Source organism: Poecilia reticulata, linkage group LG10, assembly GCF_000633615.1.
Source record: "Poecilia reticulata strain Guanapo linkage group LG10, Guppy_female_1.0+MT, whole genome shotgun sequence".
NCBI classification, from domain to species: Eukaryota; Metazoa; Chordata; class Actinopteri; order Cyprinodontiformes; family Poeciliidae; genus Poecilia; species Poecilia reticulata.
The window spans coordinates 5,058,323-5,074,554 of NC_024340.1; the positions used below are offsets into that span (position 1 = coordinate 5,058,323).

Consider the following 16,232-nt stretch of genomic DNA (forward strand, 5'->3'; position numbering starts at 1 on the left):
AAAGAGACGTGATGTGTTTGTCTAGGTTATGACATAATCTCTGAAGCTGACTCTCTTTAAAACGTCCCCACAGACCAAAAGGTTACAGACAAAGAAAACAGAATAAAGGCTTAAAATAAATTTACGTCTCCCAGCATTGCGCAGAATCGCAACAACAAAAGAAACTATTAGCTTGGGTGCGTGAGATCTCAGGATAACAATATCTTGCTGTTTTGGTTGATCAAAGTGCTGCCACACCATTGTTACAACACAGTCATAATGTCTGAGGCCACCAAGAGAGTTATTTTTAACCAGGTGGCAGGGCGGTGTTGGACAGGTTCCCATTGTTTTCAGGATGGCATTGGGCTATGACCATGTATGTGTGTGTGTGTGTGTGCGTGCGTGCGTGCGTGCGTGCTCGCGTTTGTTTGTAATACCTTGAGGGGGCCATTTTCCTAACACTACGTTGTGAGGACCTACTGCTCCTTGTGGGACCTAAGCCCAGTCCCACAAGGGGAAGCGCTGTTTTTGGGTCAGTGGTCAGATTTAGGACTAAGGTGTGAATTGAGTTTTGGTTAGGGTTAGGATAAGGGTAAGGTTTAGGCTGTAGAAATGAACGGAAGTCAATGAAAAGTCCCCACAAAGAAAACGTATGTGTGTGTGTGTGTGAGCAACGTACTGTTGCTCACACACACACACACAGAGCCTCTACAGATAGAGAGGCTCTTGACAGAGGGGAAGTGGTCTTTGTGGCCGTCTGGCATGCTGACCACTCCACAATAGCAGCAGGGAGGACAGGACATCCTGCTCACTACTGAAGTCAGACACACATTACTGGACACACACGGCCCAACACACACCAGCACAAGCCTTCAAGCCTCCTTAATTACTGGTGTTGAGGAACATGTGTTCGTGAATGCATGAGTCACACACTGTGATGAAAACAGATTAACATAATTCCTCCATAGGTTTAGGTTTTGCTGAACTTGATATGCGCTACACCTAAAACTATCGTTACACTGCTTCCTCTTCTGACGGGTATGTCAGTGCACTGAAAGATAGGAGCTGTGTGGGGCCTAAATGTAAGGCTTAAATGTAAAACATCACTCCCTGTTGCATCACTGCATGGTGTTTTGAATAGTTAGTGTTTAATGGGATGAATGGTGTGGAGCCGTGTTCCATTGCATCATGATGGGCTATGTTTCTTTAATCAAGGTCACATTTTCTCATTCTTACAAGTTCTTATGTTGCTTTCAAGATATAATTTTTTATAAACGGGGATGAATGACATATATGGAGGCTGCTGTGCCATGGTAACCCTATGGTGGTAATTATATATTCTTTTTTATTTATTCTTCCCTTCTGGGTCCTTAAAGAAACTATCAAAACAGAGCACTTACAGACTACATTGTTCCCTAAATGTCAACCTTTTTAAAAATAATTTTAGGAAAGTGACTGAGTTTTAAGGAATATTTGACATATGCACTTTTACAACAGCTAAAGGTGACATAGTTACTTGGTTGTGCTTAGAAATATGGCCGAGAAAACACATGATACTGCCCCTTTAAAGGAAATTTTACTGTGTAATTTACCACTTTGAAATTGGACCTCTGTCTAATTTCAAAGAAGCTTCTGCTCTTTCTGAAGCTCCGCCTACAGGAAGTCATCACAACATGGCACCTCTATTAACCCTTTAACAACGTTTTTATCGGCGTAGCACTGAGAAGTAGCTCAGTGTTTGCTGATTGCTGCTGGCTAATCTGAAGGAGCTGAGTGGGGCAGGCCCGCTCTGAGAGGCGAAAACTTGGAAACTGCAGTTCAGAGGAGTAGCTGTGCCTCAAAGGCGGAGCTAAGTCCAACCAGGCGTTTTGCACAGCTGAATGGTTGCCATGGAGATTAAAGGATTTCTCAAACATGCATGAAAGAGTCAAGGCAACCCTCCAGGTTTTTTTGATGAAGGAATAACATTATAAAATGATATAAAGCTAAACAAAAAGTTGATTTTATGTAATACTGCCCCTTTAAATAGCCTATTTTTAATAAATGCTAACCTCAGACTGGTCACATGTGAACATTTCTGAACAGAACAACATGTGAAGGAAGGCGCATAATAAATCAGAGTAACATAGCCTTACCACTAAGTTCACCAAGTAATGTTTCCAGACAAATGGTCCCTATCTCCTCACTGAAGGGATTGCTTTTGGAGAAACTGAAGACTACCCTATTTATAAGCAAACCATAAAACAAAGTCCATTCTTTAAATTCCTGGTCGAATGTATACGCAGCGCTCAGTCTTGGACGGACAGACAGCTCTTGTCTTTAATGGGCTACGGTGCAGGAAGTACTTTTTAAGAACACTTTGGTTTTTTAGGAGTGAGCAGAGAAATTCTGACTTTGTTTAGTCTACACAGCCATTTAAAGCGTTTTCCAATATAGAGGGGTCAGTTTGGATCAGGGGCCTGTCTGCTTGACTGAAAGCCTGCAAAGCTGGTGTGAAACATTTCTTATTTGACAGCCTCTCTCCTCGGACTCGGTACTAAAAAAAAAATAAATAAATCTCCGTACTTCAAACATGTCCGAGATGAAGAGTATCACATTTTGCCTTCTACAAGGGGATTCAATTTCTGATTACGTGAAACGAAAGTATAAAAACGGTTTGTGTGCTTTCGTCTTCCTTAGACCAGTGTTTCCCAACCCTGGTCTTCGAGGCACACTGCCCTGCATGTTTTAGGTGTTACCTTGTTTTAGCACTGCTGATTTCAATTGACAAGTGTTCCTGAACTGCAATTACGTGAATCAAGCATATTAAAGCAGAGAAATATCTAAAACATGCAGGGCAGTGTGCCTCGAGGACCAGGGTTGGGAAACACTGCCTTATAAATGTGTGTCAAATATTTTTCTTTCTCACTGGATGCTAAAAATGTAAACTTTAAAGAAAGGGTTCAGAATGTATCACTCATTGTGTTAATTGTTAGGCCTCTTCATTCACTATTAAACCAGATTAGTTGGTCCTGGAGACTTAAACTTTTTATATAGTGGACATGTTACATTAATAAAATTTAAACGTGCTTGTATGACCTTCAACCTTTATGGTTATTTGTACAGGTACCTAAGTGTGCTTTTAGTGGTCTTAGCCAAAAAGTCTGATTGAGATGCTTTGACTTTAAAGTTTTGAACAAAGAACTTGGTAATGCTCACAACTTAAAATTCCAAATGTTTCTAAGGATTTAACATTTTAATGTACATTTCCAAATCTTCCCTGTTGGACCAAATACAATTTCCCACATTAGAGTTCAGTAAAGTGCCATCTAACTCATCTAACCCAAACATGTAATTTACTCTCAAAAGTGAAGTGCCAAGCTACTTAAGACATCTCCATTAGATTCCTTTAAAAAAATAGAAAACATTCCACTTCCTGTAAGTATTTTCCACAACCCATAATGGTGTCATTAGGTTTTTTCTCTTCTCCATTTGAGTCAAGCGTTTGTCATTTTAAAAATAATCACATAAAGCAAATCAACAGATGATCAAGTTTCGTTGAGATGTTTTCTGAGCATCTTCTCCGCCACACAACACTAAACTTTCTTCCCACTATGATTTCATGTTCTTATGACTGGTAGAGGTCACCTTTGCCTCTTCTTTTGACCTTTTGTATGTGACGTCACGTTCTTCGGAAAGCAACCCACTCTGAACGCCGAAGGTCAAAACAACTCCTGTAAAGTTTGCTAAAAAAACAGACCTTTGGTAGCCTAACATCGTTTTCATTTAGATGATTTCACTCCAGAAATGGTCAGAGTGCTGCACAAACAGACAAGAACCCAAACCGAATTTTAGCGTAAACTTTTTGTCGAAGAAGCAGAACGACAACAGAAGGCAGCTGTCAATCATAAGTACTAGCAGTTTGTGGATTTGCAGCGAACAATCTTTAGAAGATAATAAGATTACCGTACTTATTATTATTTTATTAATAAGTACATTTAGTAACATACCATCAAATATTGCAGGATAGAGAAGGTAGGCCTCTGATTTTTAGTAACCATAGAGAAAATGCGCCACTATCATATAAGCCCAGGGGTTCTCAAACTTTTCACTGGAACTAATGCAGCATGTACATTAAAAATGGTGAGTGTATAAACTTTGTAGGTCTTCAATTCTCTCATGGTCTTAGCGTGATCCTCAGAAGGGGCACAGCAAATGTCATGGTTGGACAGGCGGGAAGCAGGGGGGTTGTCCCATCAGACCGTCAGTTCCTGAAACCATACACACAAAAAAACTTGTAACAGCACATGTGACATCACAGAGGGTCCAAATGACCCCATCTCTTAGGACTGCCAGAGGGTTAAATCTCCTCGGGGATACGGGGAAATGCCGTTATGGGTCAGTATCTATGCTAAGCTATTTCCAACTTTTGTAAATACCGCCGTCTATGAGCCCCAAATAAATTTGCTACTTCCACAGACAAATTAGTTGGACTTAGAACAAATAGAAGCCGTGGCAACTATGTTTCCAAGTTGGCAGAAATAAATTGGAAAAACAATCGCAGTTACTCTGTTTCAACAGATCCGTCCCTCACTTCCGACGTCTGTCATGGCGCCTCGCGTGATTAAGTGACTTCGTTGCAAAGGGTCAAAGGTCACAGGTGTTTTGTAGCCTCATCATAACTAACACCAGGTTAGGTTGAAGAACAGAAATGCCCCTCAGTCCTCACGCTGGCCCCCTGGCTGGTAATGTGTTTGGTAACGGTAACTAAGCAGTCTAACCAGGCCAAGCCTTTGTGAGTCACACCAACCAAAACAAAAAAAAACCTATTACTGCAGCCCCTCTCCTCCGCCACCCGCCCTCCCTCCATCCTCTCCTCCTCTGTCCATCTCTCCTTTAATGCAATGATGAGTGTATTTCCTTTGCTGCCCTCCCTTCGCCTCAGCCCATCCTCATTCACTGGCTCCAGGAGGGTTTGGGGGCAGCCCTGTTGTGCCATACATACCTCTGCCCTGACAACAGAGCCGTACAAAGGCAGCGAGGCTGTACCAGCGCAGGAGTCCTGAGCTTTGTGGGGCTTTATAGACAGATATTAACACGAGGACAGAGTTGTGTCCTGGGTAGTATCATGCTGTAGCCCCGCAGTTCAGCTGTGACGATCAGATTTTGTCAAATAAATAAGTAGCGGTAACCATCAACGCCGTCCGTCTCCGTAAAGCTGCAGACTGAGGTCGATTGGAGGCTTTACGCCGGAGGGTTTTCTGCTTGAGCAGCTGTGGGTCAGAGCGTGTTCTTACAGACGGAGAGGCGAGACAGACGGACTGACCAGACTGACCCCAGCCTGTGCAGACAGAGCTGGTCGTCTCCGTGATACCTGTTGTGTAACTGCTGCAAAGCAATCTCCCCTCTCTCCAGCTATCTCTTTTACACCTAACCCTAACCCTGACCAGTTAGGGTTTGAAATCTTCAAAATTCAGCAAAAGATTTGCAGTCTTTGAAGAAATCAGAAGATTTTTTTCTTCTGCTTTTAAGTGAATCTAAATGGAAATCAAAAGACTCCAGTCCTGTCACCTGTTGGACGTTTAAAAGCATGAAGCAACACATTGCCTATGTTTAGGCTGAATGCGTGGAAGTGTGTTGTGTAGTACTGTATTTCCTGCTGACTGTTCAGTTTGATCACCCCTCTGGGTAACAGTGATTACTCCCCACATTCCTCTCTTTGTTCACAAAACAAAAATGTCTAGAAACAATCTGAACGGCTCACTCCAGCCAGTTTAACCTTGTTGTGTCTTTATGTTTGGATGAAGTTCTATGTTTTAATGTGCTTCTTTGCTTTATTCGTGAGAAAAAGCCATCAGTCTCCACCCACGCCATATAAGGCTGAAAGGCCTTTCTTTTAGCCAAATAGCCCAATAGCTGGCATTGTTGCCGCGGCAATGCGAGTCTGCGATCCTGGTGGATCCTGAACGGGTGGAGGAAGTTTGTTTGACTGTTGAGTTTAAATATAAAGTCTTTCCTCAGAGTCACGTACTCCGTCAATTTTAATGAATGCAACCTAAAATAGCTGAGGGCTTCATTTACATTTACTGACAAGTGTCTCCCTGCAGAGAGAGAAAGGCAATAAACAGGCCTAGGGAGGAGCCCTCACTGCACAATCACAGACATATTTAGAGTTAAGCTACAATTAGTTAATATACTACCTGAAAGGTTTAAGTTTAAAAAATTAATTTATTCCAGAATATTTTTGAAAAACAAATTATATTTTCCAAAATACGATACAACAGTGTACAGGGTAGTATCTGTTTGGGAAAAATAGTAATTTGCCGATTACCTTCTTGGCGTGTTTCTACTATTTTGATTAATTATCTTAAGTGATAAACTTCGTTATTTCATGATATCTGTTCTTGGTTTCACAGTTGACTATATGAACTACATTGTTACCAAAATGTGCAACACAAATAAACTTGATTGATTGACTGTAAACCCAAATCTGCCTGGCTTGACTTATCTTGGACTTTGTTGACTATCGACACATTTGAAGAGACCTGATATGATTTAATTGACTTTAACATGTTCGTGGACGACCAACACAAAGAACCTGAACAGACTTTCTTGGCCCAGATTTAGTGGAGTGGTTTGTCCTGAACCCAAGAGGTTACAACAGAAATATTACCTGTTCTGCAGCCACATTTTAAACACGGAAACGTCGCCTTGCAACCGGTTGAGGAATGGAAATGTTGTTTTCTTCCAGTCCAGTTACTCAGAAGTGTTTTCTTTCCAACACAAACCTGTTTAGACTTTTTCAAAGGTACAGTTCATACACATAGCGTGCTAAGAAGGTATGGGTTGGCGGTTCTTACTCATGAAGCGACATTCTCACTTTATCAGTGTGATCTCACTGTGGTTTCGTTGAACTGGAGGGAAACATTACATGTTGTTTGCAGATGTTTGCATCTGCAAACAACAGCCACATATGGTGAAAGTATCACCAACATCCCCATTCCTTATCCACCTACGCAAACGTTCATTGATTGTTTGAATAATACAGACATATAACAATTAAACCCAGATTTAATAGTCGACCCATCAATGTAGCATCTATTTCAATTTGAACTATAGTGATGAACAATCATTACACCAATTTAACCAAAAACAAAAACCCCTAATAATAATAATAATAATAATAATAATAATAATAATATATCCAGCAATAATCGTGTTTATGTGATCATTTGACAATATTTCTTTTAAATTTTTTCAATAGTGATCTATAATACGACTATGTTTATTCCATGGTTTTTGATTGTAAATACTGAATAAATATATTAGCTATCATATGTCAGAAAACCAAACAAAATCTGTCAGTTGTTCACATGTGAGCGACGGCAGATTCTCAAACACAAGCTGTGTAGAGCTGCCAACTGCCAAACAGAGAGCATCATGGGAAGGAAGAATGTCGTTTCCTCCATTTTCAACCATAATTGATTAGTTCTACACACACATGCATGTCTATCTTTACAAAGACTTTACATTGACTCCCACTCATTTTTTAAATTAATTTCTATAGCCCGCTTACCCTTAAATAGAATATTTCTAACCCAAACCTTAACCAGAACTTGATTCAAACGTTTTACCTCTTTGGTCCTGGGTCTGTTGGTAATGACTTGAAAAGTTGCTCAGCTGTTCTCCGCTGCCACCTGCTGGACATAACACAAATGGCAGGAAAGAGCGGTTACACTGAAGCTGCTTAAACCGTGAGACTACAGTCAGTCCCTGTTTGTACACATGGCACCTGGAGGTTCTGGGATTTACCTTCTCACATCTTTTTATATGCCAGACCAACACAAAGTAGCGCAAAACCGGATGAAGGGAAATACAAAGATCTGAAAAGTGGTGCGCATTGATTTATTTTTATTTGCAAAATAAAAATAAATTAGTTTATTTTTATACATTGATTTATAGAAAAAATATTTTTTATAAATTTATAACACAAATGTATAACTTTTATTTATACAAAACATAAATATTTTTTATTTATAAAAAATATATTTGCATTTATTTATAAATAAGGCATTATTTATAAATGCATTTATATATTTTTAAAATTTCTTTTATTAACACATTTGTAACTTGTTAATAGTCACAAATGTGACTATTCACAAGTGCACATTTGTTAGTAGTCCACTCAACGAATGTGCACTATTTCAAGTTTTTGGTTGCTAGAAAAATTATTGAAAAAACAGTTTTTAAACAATTAAATAACTTCCTAACAATAACAAACTGCTTTGACTCCTTCCAGTCTGGTTTTCATGCTCATCACAGCACGGAGACGGCCCTTGTAAAAGTGTCCAATGACATCCATATATACAGACTGTGGGAAAACCACAGTGCTGGTTCTGTTGGACCTCAGTGCAGCTTTTGACACTGTTGACCATGACATTCTACTGAATCGACTGGAGAGTTGGGTCGGACTCTCCGGTCCAGTGCTCAACTGGTTTGAATCTTACATAAAGAACAGGAATTTCTTTGTCTCAATCGGAAACTTCTCAACAGAGAGGTCAAAGGTCACATGTGGGGTACACCAAGGTTCAATCCTAGGACCCCTCCTATTTAATATTTATATGCTCCTACTGGCTCAGGTTATAACAGGAAATAAGATTAGCTACCATAACTACGCGGATGATACACAGCTCTACATCACGATGTCACCAGGTGACTCTGAACCCATCCAATCACTGAATAGATGCTTAGAATAGATCAATGTGTGGTTGTGCCAAAACTTTCTCCAGCTGAACAGAAACAAAACTGAAATAATTATCTTTGGACCTAAAGAGGAGCGAACCAGAGTCAATGCACAGCTTCAGTTATTACAACTAAAAACCAGCGATCAGGCCCGAAACCTGGGAGTAGTGATGGACTCTGACCTGAACCTTCAGAGCCACATTAAGACAGTCACAAAGTCGGCCTTCTATCACCTGAAGAACATCTCAAGGATTAGAGGACTTATGTCTCAGCRCGATCTAGAGAAACTCATCCATGCGTTTATCTTTAGCCGCATTGATTACTGCAACAGCGTCTTCACAGGTCTGACTAATAAATCAATCAAACAGCTGCAGCTGATCCAGAATGCTGCTGCTCGGGGTCTCACTAAAACCAGGAAGATAGAGCACATAACACCAGTTTTAAAGTCCCTACACTGGCTCCCTGTAGCTCAGAGAATAGACTTTAAAATACTGATGTTAGTTTATAAATCACTGAACGGTTTAGCACCACAATACATTAAAGATCTGTTATTACTGTACCAACCGTCTAGACCCCTCAGATCTTCTGGTTCTGGTTCTGCTCTGCATCCCCAGAACCAGAACCAGACGAGGAGAAGCAGCATTCAGTTTCTATGCACCACAAATTTGGAACAAACTTCCAGAAAACTGTAAAACAGCTGAAACACTGGGTGCCTTTAAATCTCAACTTAGAACCCACCTGTTTAAGTTGCTTATGGCTAAATTAGGATTAGAGTGTGGGTTTTGATGTCTTCGATGTTTTATTTTTACTATTCATCAATTTATTAATTTCTTTTAATTTCTCTTTCTCACTGTTTATGTTTTAATGATGTAAAGCCCCCCCCGGCCCCAGAGAGGCGCCGTTACTGTCCCCCACTCATATAAAATGTGGGTTAGAGTCCCAGTTAAACGACGTTTGACTAAAGTCCTACGGGGTTTAGAGTCCCAGTTGACAGCGTTTCAACTAAAAACATAGAGGTTGGAGTCCTTGTCAAACAGTGTTTTTGACTAAAGTCCCAGAGGGTTAGAAAATCTATTTCTCTTTCTTGCTGTTTATTCAATGTCACATGCTGTTTTTTTTTTATTATGTAAAGCACTGAAATGCTTGCTGCTGAAATGTGCTTTACAAATAAAATTTGATTGACTGATTGGGTAATAAAATTGGTTGTGTAATAAAATGTGAAATAAATTGGTGCAAGTACTTACATCAGGTTCTTTTGGTGATTTGTTTCGCCATCAGCAGCCAAGCTGTAGCGCAGCATGATTGAAACAGCTGATATCTGAGTCGTCAGTGTGCATTTTTGCCGTCAGAAACACCAAAGAGTCTCTGTGTGTGCTAGCAAATCAGAAACCAGGCAGCTGGAAAACAATACATTCATTAAAGTGCATAAAGAAGATGCATCACTTAAACTCTTTGTACCACACACTTTGTTTTACTTTAAAAAGATATCAATAGGGAAATGTAAAACTGAACCTCGCTCGTATGACTAAACAGCGCGAGGGTGGGGTAGGTGGAGAACTCTGGATCGTGTCTAAAGACATGGAAACAGGCGGAAAGAGGGGGATTCACGAGGAACAGAAAGGAGGAAGTAGATGAGCCTGAATGTCAGGTTAAAACAAAATTAAATGAAAAAACGTTAGCGTAAAAGCCGTGCCGGGGAATTGCTAGAGTAGGGCAACTGGAAAGTTGCCCTACAGCCAAGGCGTGTTTATTTTGTAGCCGCTAACATTGTTTCCTTGTCCATTTAACAGGTGGGAAGGCTGCTGTGATCTCAAGAAACCAGCCTGGTGACTAAGTGAGGCCATAGCCTGTGATTAAAAGCTGCAGGTCTTCACCCAAGGCCTTTGAAATTTAAACTCTGGAAATCTCGGATGGAAAAATTTGAAAGTCCTGTTGACGAGGAAGTAAAAACAGCTCGACCCGTAGGCATGTTCCGATCACCCAGTATGATGCTTCTGTAAAACCAGTGCTATGTAAAATAAAACTATATTTAATCTGCACTACGTTGAGTTCTGTCATCGAGTTCATCGGCTGGCGTTTCAGCTGCTTTCTGATGGGGAAATCAGGAAAAATGTGTCTAACGCAAGCAGGTGCAGCTGCCAATTCTGTCTCTATTTCACAATTTATGGCACAATGTAAGGTTATGAAGACTTTTATTTCATTTTGTGTTCGTTTTGAAGTTTAGTTTTGGAAGGCAATCAAATGAAACAGGTCACGATCGTTAAAAATGGCTGCAAAGAATGCTGTTGTATTTGGAGTACAGCTTGCAAAATGACATTAAGTCAGGGAAAGCGATACTAATAATAAAAAAAAAAAGCTTAAATCCGTATTGTCCCGAGGCGATAGCTGGGATCAGAGAATCCCTACGTCAGTCTATGAATAGTGAAAAGACTGGATAATCATTAGGAGGCAGACAGAGAGTATTTTTCCGTGATACTTTGAGAAAACAAAGTTCATTCCTCAGGTTGACGTCCATGTTCAGTAAAATTAAAAACCTATTTTTATTAGTGTTACTTCTGGCATCTGTGTTCCTAAATGTAAAGTATAAACATGTTTGATTTGCTACACAATGATCATAACGCAAACGCTCACCACGATTTACCAGTGGTACGAAGGTGAAGCTGCAAGAAAATATTCAGTCTGTATAATAATAATAATAATAATGCATAACTCATACACTGAAAGAAAAAAAAACTCTTTGAAATTAACATTGAAAATGATGTAAAATCACAACAGAAAAGTAAAGTGGAAAACGTGAACGTTTGATTTAATTTGCAGAAACCTTTGTGAACTGTTAAATAAAATGTTTATGTTGGTTTTACAATAACAATATGCGAGTATAATCAAAATTATTTTAAAAAAAAAGACTGCAAATGGTAATTTAAAAAACAGAAAAAAATATTGTAGAAGTTATAAGATAATTCTGTTATCGTGACAAGTACTGTAAAAACAAAAGTTTTTGTCAGTTGATTTTAAAATTACAAAAAATATTAGTCACTTTATGCCATACTTTTTATATATAACACTGCTATGCAAAATTAACATTAGATTTTATAAACTTAACAGATTATTAATGTAATTCAGCCTTAATTTTACATAATTTTTTAGAAGAGTTAATTACTTAACATCTGTAATTTTTGCAGGAAAACAGCTGATTTTTTACAGTGTTTTTCTAGGTGGTTTATTGATGGTTTTGTTATAAAACCTGTTGTGTGCATAATTCATCTCACAAGGTCTTTTTATTCACTCAGCATCGTTTAAAAACACACGTCTTAAATTACAAATTGTGACAGCAAAATTTCTGCCATGTTCGTTAAACAGATCAAGAGGAAGTAAATACATGAGCATCTTTACCCTTTACCCCATCGGAAAGTTAAATAACCTTCCAAATGGACAAGATGTTATATTTCATCAAGACCTTTGACTGGAAGAAGACAAGTTAAAAATACTTAAACACAATATGAGGAATAAATTATAGATGCTTTTACATTCATCAAGTCATGCATTTTTAGTCAAGTAGACAAGAATAGAATAGAAATACCCTTAATTGTCCCCCAGTGGGGAAATTCAAGTAACTGGTTATAAATGTAAAAAAAAATCCTAAGGAGAGTCCTGGGAAAATAGTCTGCCAGAGGGCTAAACATCTGCAATTTGGCAAAAAAATAATTTCATAATCTTCTGCGTCAGAGCACAAAACAATCACTGGATTCACCACAGATAATGCTGGATTGTGCAAGCCAGATCCTGGACAAACAGGAGATTTAAAACATAAGCAGGAAATGGCTTTAGATGACCTTTACAATACGCTAAGCTTTAAAAGAATAAATAAATAAAAATCTACAATCATAAGAAACTTATAGAGAGACATTACTGCCTATTTATTTGGGCCAATAAAATCTTAAAAGATTTTTCATTAGTTTTAAATTTGACACTAAGGAATGAATTTAAGAGACGCTCTAAACAACAACAACAAAAAAACAGGATAAGCTTCAAAACAAATGAAAACACTATTTGACTATAAATCAACATAATTATCTATAAATAAATCGCTCTGCAAAAACATAAAGTCAAGCATTTCTGGTCTAGTTTTAGTGCAAGTATCTTATAACATGGGAAAAATTTATCTCCCAACAGAATTAGTACTAAAAATCAAATCCAGCTCCTATAAAGCCCCTCCATGTTATGGTTTACGACCGAAATTAAGCTAACTTAATTTTAATTCTAAGTTAGCTTGCTCTTATTTCAAGTGTTTGTACTAAAAAAAAAAAAAAAAAAAAAACAGACCACAAAGTACTTTGTAAAATTTGGTGTTTTAGCAGAGTGGAAACACTTTTGAGTTTTTAGAAGCTCTTAATGAAACGAGCTCTTCCTTCTCTGTGGTTTGAAACTGTAAACGGTGTAATGCATCCACGAATTCACGAACCACAGCATCTTCCTCAGGCCCAGGGAGACGACGGGCAGCGTCGACAGGTACGTCTGCCGCTCAGAGAGCCTCGCGTGAAGCAAACACACGAGCTCCAGCAGCACCAGCCCCCAGGTCAGACGGCAGCACAGCCGGGCCCACTGGGAAGTCCTGAACCTCCGGGTCTGCAGCGGCCAGTGGGCCAGCAGCGTGGCCTCCAGCCCCAGCAGCCCCAGCAGGAGCAGAGAGGCCAGGTGATGGGCTTCGAGCAGCTGCTCGCTCAGCGCGCTCAGAGCCCGGCTCGTTCCCGCCTCCTCCTCGGCCCACAGTCCCACGGTCAGTCCCAGCCGGATGAGCCAGCGCAGCAGCACTAGCGCGTCCGTCCGGGCCAGCTGGAGCAGGAAGACGGTGGACGGCTTGGTGGAGACGTGAGGGGAGCGGAGCAGCTGCAGAGCCCGCAGGCTGAGCACGCAGCCGACCAGCAGGGGGAGCTCGTCGCCGTAGGGGAAGAGCAGCACGGTGACCAGCTTGAGCATGAGGAAGCGCCGCAGCCAGCCTCTGGAGGAGGAGAGGACTCCCTCTGTGACCGAACCGGGCCAGCACTGCGAGCTCAGCTTCCACACCGACTTTAAGGCTTCATGAGATCTGCACACAGTTTAAACCAATGTTAGTTCAGAGATGGGGGTGGTAACCTCATTAGTTCAGTTTAGTTTATCCTGGTAAACTGTCAACATTAAACACGGGAAACAGGAAAATAACAATAAACAAACCCATAATTTAGCCCCAAAAAAGGAATAGGCTGGAGCCAAAGCTTATTTCTGCCGACCCTGATGACATGCCTAGCAGCCTACCATCATTCTGTCCACACAGAGATAAGTACACACAAACATGCATGTATTTTACTTTATTGGTGCAAAAGTATTTCACTTTTACAATAAACTTCAGTGGTTTTTTATTATTTTATACAATGGACCATCTCAAGTAATGTTTTGTAGCTTTAGATTTCTTTTATGATTGGAAAAAAGTGGCCTGTATTTGATTTTAGACGCCTGAGCAGAGTTGAGTAGTAACAACCCACAGGAAAAGGTTGATCATAAGGTCGATGATTGATGGTGGATCAACCATCCAATCATCAATCAGCCACTTAACCAATGTTGAAAAGATGTCATCAATGAGTCAGCGTTGTTCTGTGGTTGAAGTCTTGAGATTAAAATGTCAACGTCTAATCAATGTTGTATGCTGTTTGTCGCAAGAACACTTACTCACTACATTTACTGGACTTTTGGCTTCTGCTTGAGTAACTTTACTGTGAAGCATCGCTACTCTTACTTCATTAAACTTTTAACCAAATTCACCAATTCAAACTAAGTCTGTGTTTGGTGAATTTAACCAGAAATGTATACAGACACATGCCTGTGGTTTTTGTTAAAGTTTCAGAAGTTTTACATAGAAAGAAACTAATAGAGAAAAATTGTTTCTTTTGCCTGATTTAGTTATTTGGAATTATTTTCACTGTGGTCTTTAAAATACAAAAATTTCCACATAACTTTGTATTTTGCTCCGTCTGATGATGTCATTTTTACATTTTAAATGATTGGTGTTTTGATCGGTTACACAGTACTGGAGCAGACTTTTTACTAAATACTTTTCTAGTATTTTCTTAATTGAGTAGTTTTTACTTTTGGAAGCTACTTTTTACTTTTGCAGTTTTTGGGTATTTCTGCGTCTGAGTCAGTACTTGTATTTTTCTTTTTTAAGTACTTTAAAATACATTTAATTCTGAAATACCTACCAAAAAGACAGTTTCTTATCTTCTGCTTATCAGTTGAAGCTCAGTCGGATCGGAAGAAACGTGTCTGTGCTTAAAGATTTTCCAAGTTAGCTTGTCAGCTGGATTCGGGTCTGGGCTTTGACTGGGCCACTTTAACAGATGAACAAGTTTTGATCTTGACCACATGTGTGTAAACATTTTGCCATGTGGGCCAAAATTGTCAGCTTGGAAGTAGTTAAGAGCCACAACAATGTAAGAAAAGTGCAACTCTAATTCTGTTGTGATTCTGATTTTTTGGGGGTTTTTTTACCTATAACGAGAGTTGTGGAGAGAGCAGAAATACGCCACACTTTTCAGATTTTTATTTCTAAAAAGATTTGACAGTCATAGTTGTCCTACTACACCATTTGGCATTTTGTGGGTTGGTCTATTACATACATTACTTTTAAGTTTGTGATTGCAATGCGGTTAGAAAAAGCTGAAGTGGTGTGAAAACTTGTTTAAAGCGCTCTACATCACTGTAAGAACACATAATTGCAGCTGGATTGCAATTAAAAGTCAAAGTTTTCAGCCTCAGCTATAGCTTTAAACTGTATATTTATTTGTTATAAAATAATCTACACATTTAAGACCTGAAGCGTCTCACAAACCTCTCTTTATGGTATTTTAAGCTTATATTGACAAGATTAAACTCATAATTTTCCAATAAAAGTAAAAAATGTGGGAATGTGTTAGTGTTTAGTTGGTAGTGTTGGGTTTATCAGACCGTTTTGAACGAAGCCTATCAGGTTAAAGTACAGCTGCATAAATCAGGTTATGTGCGGCAACAAAGACAGTCGACTCGTCCAGGTTTTATCCCTGAAGACCTGAGGAAGAAACGTTTCAAAGTTGGAGACAACGCCTTGGGACGTTTCAGCAGTTCTACAGATGAGAGCATGAGGTTTCCATTTCTACGATGGTTAGATTAAATCAACAATCTCAACATCTCCCCACACTTCCTTGTCCGAGGTCACGCCAACTTGCAATCTTCTCAACCCCTAGAGACAAGTTCAACCTCCCCCCCCACCCCCCATCCCCCACCTGGGTCGTTATTTTTAACAAGTTCATTTTYCTCTCGGCTGTTTATCAGAACTCACCCGTGTGGAGGTAGGTCAAAGTCAAAGCTCACCATTCTTGTTTCACAACTTCTCCACAATAACCATAATTCCAGTGTGGCGGTGTGGGGAATAAAAGTGCATGAGGAGCCTTCTCTGCTTTGTCTGTGGCTCCACCTGAACAGCCTGCACATGCCATCGCGCCTGCCGAGCAAAACCTGTCTAC

The 16,232-nt window shown here is 39.7% G+C and overlaps 1 protein-coding gene across 3 annotated transcripts; it reads right to left on the bottom strand.

Moving 5' to 3' along the window:
* Nucleotides 1-3,942: 3,942 nt before the first annotated feature.
* LOC103470944 (uncharacterized) lies at nucleotides 3,943-16,179 on the bottom strand. Of its 3 annotated transcripts, none has more exons than XM_008419671.2 (4): nucleotides 16,049-16,179; nucleotides 13,163-13,786; nucleotides 7,593-7,655; nucleotides 3,943-4,229 (listed from the first exon to the last, which is right to left on the bottom strand). In XM_008419671.2, the coding sequence occupies exons 1-4, from the start codon at nucleotides 16,081-16,083 to the stop codon at nucleotides 4,223-4,225; spliced, it is 729 nt and encodes a 242-aa protein (XP_008417893.1). In that variant the 5' UTR covers nucleotides 16,084-16,179; the 3' UTR covers nucleotides 3,943-4,222. The 3 variants fall into 3 exon arrangements, with proteins under 3 accessions (XP_008417893.1, XP_008417892.1, XP_017162465.1); XM_008419670.2 differs by having other exon boundaries at nucleotides 7,593-7,658; XM_017306976.1 differs by lacking the exons at nucleotides 3,943-4,229; nucleotides 7,593-7,655 and having other exon boundaries at nucleotides 11,802-13,786; nucleotides 16,081-16,160.
* Nucleotides 16,180-16,232: the final 53 nt, after the last annotated feature.